Consider the following 7,370-nt stretch of genomic DNA (forward strand, 5'->3'; position numbering starts at 1 on the left):
GACCTGGTCCTGGACCTTCCCCTGCCCCGCCCCCTGCCGACCACGTTCCCCAGGCTCCCTGCTCAGCTGGCTCCCCACTGGCTTTGTCCAGAGGTGAAGAAGCAGGGGCATTAGACCCTGACCCTCTCTGCCCTGGGGGCATCTCTGGCAGCGTCTGAACTTCTTTGGTTTCCAACTCCCACAAGACGCACCTTCATGGCTCCAACATCCATGGGGGCCTAGACCCTAGGACCTTTCATCCTGCCTGCCCAGGGCGGTAGAGGCTTCCTGCTGCTGCTAATCTCAGGGACCTCATTGCCCCCGTTGGCTTTTCCATCACCTGTGGAAACCGTTGTTCATTCCGGCCCCTCTCTGTAGATGCCTGGGTCCCGGGTGTCCTGACTTCCCCTGCATCATGTCAGCTCTGAACTGAGCCCTGGCCAGCCTTCCTCAGAATAACCCCCAGACGCTCCCATCTTACTGACAGGACACTGAAGCTCGGAGTTGATCAGCAACTTGTTCAGGGTCACTCGGCTGGTGAGGAGTTGAGCTGGAACGCAGCCTGATCCCTGTCTGGAGCAGGCCTGAGCTTTACTCCATCCTCCAGCTGCTTCTGAAGAACTTGACCTCTCTGAGTTTGTTTCCCCATCTCTGAAAAGAGCCAGCAAAGATCTGCATTGCGGTGTTGTTTGCAGGATGAGAGACAGTGTCTGTAAATAGCGTCTCGGCCACATGCCAGGGGACCTCTCCATCGGGTGGGCCCATCTTGCTGACCGGTCTTAGTGGGCCCAGGTTGCTGCCAGTGAGAACTCCCTTCCAGCGGCCTGTGTGGGTGGGCAGCTCCCTGCAGACGCGCCTGCGCTGGGGGAGCGGGGAGGCCTGCCTGTGGGCCTGTGCTGGCTGGGGCTTGGGCTAGAAGTTAACTCCTTTTTTTGGTCAAAGCTCATTGTGGTCTCGGGAGGCATGGGTTTAGAGCTGGCCTTCGTAGTCTGTGCTCTGATTGTTTCTTGAGGAGTGTTTAAGGGCAACAGCAGGAATGTTTGAGGACTTCCGAGCCCCTCATCCAGGTAAGAGAGCCCTCTGTGGGAAGAAATGAATGAGCACCAAACTCCATGAAAACATCCTTCTGGACCCAGAGACAGAACCGTTCTTACCTTGCAGCCCGGAGTGCAGGCTCAAGAGAGGCAACTGAAAGCAACTTTTCTTCCCCTAAAATCATAGAATATTAGGGTCAGAAAGACCATAAAATATTATCAAAGGTAGAAGAAGCTCCCATTTTACAGAGGAGAAGATCAAGGCTTAAACTGGTTATGTGACCTTTGTGATGTCATGGAGCATATTGGTGGCAGAACCAAGCCCAGGACCATCGGCTCCTCCGCACGGGTCAGCGGGCCGTGAGTGGGAGGCTGCGGCCTGGGCCTGCACACGGAGCCAGTGGACGAGCTCCGTGTATGTTATCTGTCACATCCCAGTAGGACATTTGGGGATAAGATTGGGGACACCGGGGATTTGGACAGTCCCAAATTCCTACCATAGCCACAGAAACAGGCTTGGTATAGCTGTTCCTTTCAGTGAAGATTTTGTCCATAAATATCTTAATTTTATTTACTAGGTTGTCTGGCACATAATAACATGCATTATTAACAGAGCAGCTTAATACTATCTGTTCAATAGACGTACCCTTTGCAATGTAAAACGAACCTCTCTTTCACGATGTGCTTTACAATGCCACGTGACAGCGGCACTGCTCAGGATGTCATAGCAGGTGTCACGTGAAAGCACAGGAGAAGGGACTGTCCTGGGGACAGCTCACTGGTCTGATGGTTCGTGTACAAGCGCATCTCTGAGTGATGTGTTCACCAAACTCGATCTCTGCATTGAGGGTTCAGAAAGGATAAGCTTGTGGTTCTGAAACTTTTATTCTCCCCCACTGCCCAAGTCTGCCCGCTACCTCCCATGGTGAGCCACGGTGATTTCGTCTGCCACCCGCGGCCTTGTGAGCGCTACAACCACGGGACCGTGGTGGAGTTTTACTGCGACCCCGGCTACAGCCTCACCAGTGATTACAAGTACATCACCTGCCAGTACGGGGAGTGGTTTCCCTCCTATCAAGTCTACTGCATCAAGTCGGGTGAGCACGTCCAGGGCGTCCCGGGACGGTCTGGGTTCAGACAACACACGGTGGCTGGTGTCTGTGTTCTGAGCCCCATCCCTCCTCCCCCACCCGCAGTGTTAGGAGCAGGATATAGAAACTCATCTTTGTGGACACGTGTGGCAGTGATTCCCAGGCTGATGATTCCAAGCCCTTTTCAGAGGGTCACCATGCCCAGGTGACAATACTGACCCTCTGAACAGGGTCCCTAGACCCCTAGCTCCCATGGGAGGACCCAGCCTCTGTGCTCTCTGTCTTCTCCCAGCTTTGTCCCCTCTCACGGACGAGGACACAGGCCCATGGGCATGACCCAAGCCATGCGTAGCTCCCCCTTACCCCTCTGCTCAAGGACGCATATCAGACCACAAACGGTATTATTAGGGGTAAGACCTGTTCTCAGGTCTAAAAACGTGAGCCATTTGCAAGCATCAGGCTTCATAGTAAATAGCAAATTACCAGTGAACCAGCATCCCCACCGGTCCCAGCGCACCAGGGTAGTGACCACACGATGGAGACCTGGACACCGGCACTCACCCACCCACCGTCTCCCACCCGCCCCGGTCCTGCGCGGGGCCCTGGCCGCCTGTCCCGAATGGGGGTGATGGCTGCAGACTTTTCCCCTGGGCGCAGCCTGTGGGAGAAGCATGTTAACCCGGCACATCTGGAGCCCACGAATGGTACCGGGAACCCATGGGGGAGGAGAGCAGGGGGGTGGAGAGGGCGGCTTCCAAGCCAGGTGAGGGAAGGGGAGGAGAAGGCGGCAGCAAGGGAGGCGAAGTGGAAGACACAGGGCAGCTTGTGCCCAGAGGGTGGGAATCTAGGCTGGAAGGGTCTGCTCCTGCTTTTTCTCACCTGGCAGATGTGTTGGTGGCCAGAGGTGATGGAGAATGAGGGCCCTGGAGCGGGCACATCCCTTTTTCCTCGGCCCTTTCTTCACTCCAAAGACAGTCTAGCCCAGAACACACAAAGGGCTTGAGCCCTGCTCCCTGCTCCCCCGCCCTCGGTCCATTAGAGAACTCGACTTCTCCAGGGGAGAGGGACCCCTCTGTTCTCTGCCTAAGAAGCAGGGACATAGCTCCACGCCAGGCCCTGCCCTGGTCTGGAACAGGAGCACGTGAGTGTGTCTTCAACCTGGCGGAGACCAGGCTGGAGACAGCGTTTCCTGATGTGACCTGTCACAGTCTGGGATCCTCACGTGCTGCTTTGTTCTGTCTCCCGACAGAGCAAACGTGGCCCGGCACCCACGAGACCCTCCTGACCACGTGGAAGATCGTCGCGTTCACGGCCACCAGCGTGCTGCTGGTGCTGCTGCTCGTCATCCTGGCCAGGATGTTCCAGACCAAGTTCAAGGCCCACTTTCCCCCCAGGTCAGTGCCATGGCCTGGGCTGCCGTCCTGGCCATCCTGGGTCAGGCTCAGTGCAGCCGCCTTGAGCAGCAGAGAAACAGGATGGTCGGCCTTGATGAGTGGAGTTGAGCTTCTAAGGGAGAAGAGGGGAGAAAGCAAAAACAGGGAGGTTTTGGGGTGTCTAGGGTCAGAAAACCAAGTTGAAGACAGATTCATTTCCCTCTTTCCTCCCTCCCTCCGTGAGCCCCTTCTCCCTCCTTCCCTGGATGGATATTTTTGAGGCGGCATCGTGGGGGGTGCAGAGAAGGGGAGGATAGTCAGGGCTGCACACCCCGCACCCCCTCTCCTGCCCAGGGGCACCGTCCCTTTGCCCACTACGTGCACGCAGCTCTGGAGTTACATATCTTGGAGCTTCCAGGCCACAGGGAGGATAAGAAATACACGGAACTAATTAGGAACAAGGTCCAAGGTGACTGACCCAATCAGAGGTGCAAAACCAGTGTGCAAACCCGTGGCAAGACTCAGGAAGGAGAAAAGGCTCTGGAACTGAGAGCCAGGACAGAGCTGGTGAGCTCCTGCCTTGAAGTAGGATCCGAACCTGCTGGGTGGGACCTGCAGAGGGCGGGTCTCCATCCTCCTCGGCTTCACATGTGAGCTTCGGTCAGTATCTTTTTTTGATTTCTGATGTTTTTCTGTCTTGATGAAAAAGGAGTGATTTTGCTACTGCAGCAGAAAACGAACCAGAAGTGTAAGAAGCATAGGGGCTGGCTGCAAGGGGTGCGTGGGTCCACGGTTCCCCAGACTTTTATGGTGCTATTCCGCTTCCAACAGCCTTCCTGAGGGACACCGCAGGGGAGCATGGAGGTGCTTGGCTGGAATGGGCCATATCATCCCTGTTCATGAATTTATGGCTGTAAGGCCAAGCCCAGAGGTTAAACGGGGGAAGAGAGAAGCATGGGGAGATAGTGGAGCCCAGAGGTGATAGGGAAGAACATGAGGGAGGCAGGAGGCTGGAGCCAGCGAGGACAAGAAAGCCCACCATCTGCTGGAGGAGACCGACAGGGAGGCTGGACCACGTCCTCACAGGGCTCCGCTGCCCGCATGGGCCTGAGGACCCCAGCTGCAGTGGGGGGGCCTGTGGCCTCATTCCCAGAGTGAGGTGCCACCTGACATGTTGGCATCGCTCTCCTTTCCACAGGGGGCCCCCCAGGAGTTCCAGCAGCGACCCCGACTTCGTGGTGGTGGACGGCGTGCCCGTCATGCTCCCATCCTACGACGAGGCTGTGAGCGGTGGCTTGAGTGCCTTAGGCCCCGGGTACCTGGCCTCCGTGGGCCAGGGCTGCCCCTTACCCGTGGACGACCAGAGCCCCCCAGCCTACCCTGGCTCAGGGGACACGGACACAGGCCCAGGGGAGTCAGAAACCTGTGACAGCGTCTCAGGCTCCGAAGAGCTGCTCCAGAGTCTCTATTCACCTCCCTCGTGCCAAGGGGGCAGTCGCTCCACTTCCGACAGCCCTGACACAATCCCCAGCACGGCGGGGGAGGTGGCATCCACCAGCCCGGGCATCGACATTGCGGACGGTAAGTGTTTGCCCCGAGGCCCCGCCCCCACCACTCCGCAGCTCAGAGCCCAATCAGTGCTTCCATCTCACTCAGCTTAAACTGCATCTTGCTCTCTCTGCATGGCAAGGCCGTGGGCAGGGCCAGTTATTGGAAGCAATGATCCGCATCTCACAAGTGATAAGCCCATTAACTGAAATTTCAGGAGGCACAAAAGAGCGCCAGGCCATCCAGAGTGGAAAGGCTGCAGGGGACGGAACTTGGGTTTCATAGCCTCCGTGCGATCCAGGAGGCTTTATCTTCTGTCTCCCTCAATCAGGCAGGACTTCTGCAAGTGGTGCTTAGGAGCAGAATAACACGCACATGCAGAAAGGGGAGACCCAGGTGCAGCAGGAGGGCCCAGCTCAGGAGACGTTCTGTGTACTTACAGGTTATGTTTGCCAGCTGGAAATAAAGATGTCTGTGCCTGTCACAAGGAAAGGCAGATCGCAGCTCATGGTAAAACAGTAAAAAGTCACCACACTAAGCAGAGCTCTGTTTCCCAGGGGAGGGGGCCCCCAGCACCACTTTTCAGGCGAGAGCACTCATCCCAGCTTATACTGACCGTGCGTAGCAGTAATGACGTGGAAACAGGGGTCTCCTGGTTCCCCACAGAGCTCCTCTTCCCCAGTACCTCCCCTCCTATCTGTACTTGGACTTGTAACCTTTTGGTTTGTATGACCATTAAGGGCGCATGGTTGAAGCCTAACAGTTTATTTTTTATGAGCTGGGTATGAGATTTTCTAGTAAATAGTGTTGTACAAAGAAGTTGATTTATTTGATTGTTAACCCATATGTGGAACTTAGCGTTTCCTTCTTCTCACTGACTTCAAGAATGGCAGACATTTTAATAAAGCTCACGATTCCAGATCTTTGCGGTGTTTTTCTGTGTATGAGTGTAATAAGCACCTCTTCTTTTACAGAGATCCCTCTAATGGAAGAAGACCCGTAACCGGGCAAAGTCTTGATGATTCTGCTGCGCCTTTGGGGATGGGAGCCTTGTACCTTGGAGTGAGGCGTCCAAAGGACAGAGCGTGGGGGGGATGGGGGACGTTTGCGAATTTATCGACAATGGGGACAGTGACTCACATGGTACATCTTGGACTCAGCAGTGAGGCTGACAGACGGCGGTGGCAGTGCTTTTAAATGAAACCTGAGGATTTGCCAAGACCCATGAGGAACAGAAGGACAAGGGGAAACCCTGTGTGGTCCTGGATGAAGGTGTTAAGTGTGTCTCATGCTACGGAACATGGGACAGACAGTTCCACGCGTATCCCACCGAATCCCACATCCCGTTGACTTATGAGTGCTACCTGCCTCCTCTGAAAGCATGTCACATTATGTAAATTGCTTCTCAAATCCGCTTCAAACTGTCTCTGGACACCAAATTTGGATGGCTCAGCCTCCGCGGGAAGTCTGTGCTGAGCAGCAGAGCGCCCCCTGCAGGCTCCCAGGGTGAAGGTTCTCGTGTGTCCCTTGGTCTGGACAACTCTGCTCAAAGCAAGACCAAAGCGGGATTTGGCGGTTCCAGTGAGAAAGGAAAGGAAGGACTCGGTCAGACTCTGCTTTCTGGAAATTTCTTCAACAAGGACAGTTCCTGTCCTCTGTGCTGTCCTTTGGTGAAATATCGTATTTGTATTCATGGTCTAGCACATGGACCCATGGCATTGGATAAGTCTTATGACTTTACAGATGGTCAGACTGTGTTCAAATACATCTCATGGTGGAGAAGTAACCAAGGTAACATTTTGTTCTGGCATTTTTAAAAGATTCCACATGACAATTTATCTGAGTCGTGAGCCCCCACCCGGGTAACCCTTTGGGTTGTTGGCCCCGCTCTCAAACTCAGCCATATTTAATTTTCCAAAACAGAAATTGTTTCTGAAAACACATTCCTCCTCCAAATAAAGTATGATATTGGATTTTTTTTTCCTTTTTATTTTGTCCTGCAAAGTCCGTGGGCTGGCGGCCTGGCCTAAAGACAGACTGCTCTCCCCTCCTGCTTCCCGGCTGCCTCACCTGCCTGTCAATCCGGCATATCCACCGCGCTCTCTCAGTGCCCACCAGGGATTGCTCATAAGAAAATGATTGATAAAAACATCTCCCGAGTCCTGAAGTGTCTCTTCAAATACATGTTGATCTGCAGAGTTGATTCCTTTTCTCCTCGGGGTTTTAGACAAATATAAACAAAACTCTGATCCATAAAATTGCTATGCTGTTAGAGCAGTGAGAGCGGGAACCTTGATCAAATTCTGTTTTTTCTCGACACGGACTGATTAAAAATTAAAAAGAAA

General features: G+C 54.2%; 1 protein-coding gene across 7 annotated transcripts in view; it reads left to right on the top strand.

The window, feature by feature from the left end:
* SUSD4 (sushi domain containing 4) overlaps positions 1-7,370 on the top strand; it is a 109,442-nt gene extending 102,072 nt beyond the window's left edge. For 3 of the 7 annotated variants that reach the window (XM_032466629.1, XM_032466631.1, XM_032466634.1), the window contains 5 exons: positions 1,919-2,110; positions 3,354-3,498; positions 4,676-5,058; positions 5,468-5,535; positions 6,000-6,998. In XM_032466629.1, coding sequence (XP_032322520.1) covers positions 1,919-2,110; positions 3,354-3,498; positions 4,676-5,058; positions 5,468-5,535; positions 6,000-6,011 — 800 coding nt within the window. In that variant the 3' untranslated portion in view covers positions 6,012-6,998. Of the gene's footprint in view, positions 1-1,912; positions 2,111-3,353; positions 3,499-4,675; positions 5,059-5,467; positions 5,536-5,999 lie in introns of all 7 variants that reach the window. The other 4 variants (XM_032466632.1, XM_032466633.1, XM_032466630.1 and 1 more) reach the window with 3 other exon arrangements.

This window comes from Camelus ferus, chromosome 23 (genome assembly GCF_009834535.1).
Source record: "Camelus ferus isolate YT-003-E chromosome 23, BCGSAC_Cfer_1.0, whole genome shotgun sequence".
Taxonomy (NCBI): Eukaryota; Metazoa; Chordata; class Mammalia; order Artiodactyla; family Camelidae; genus Camelus; species Camelus ferus.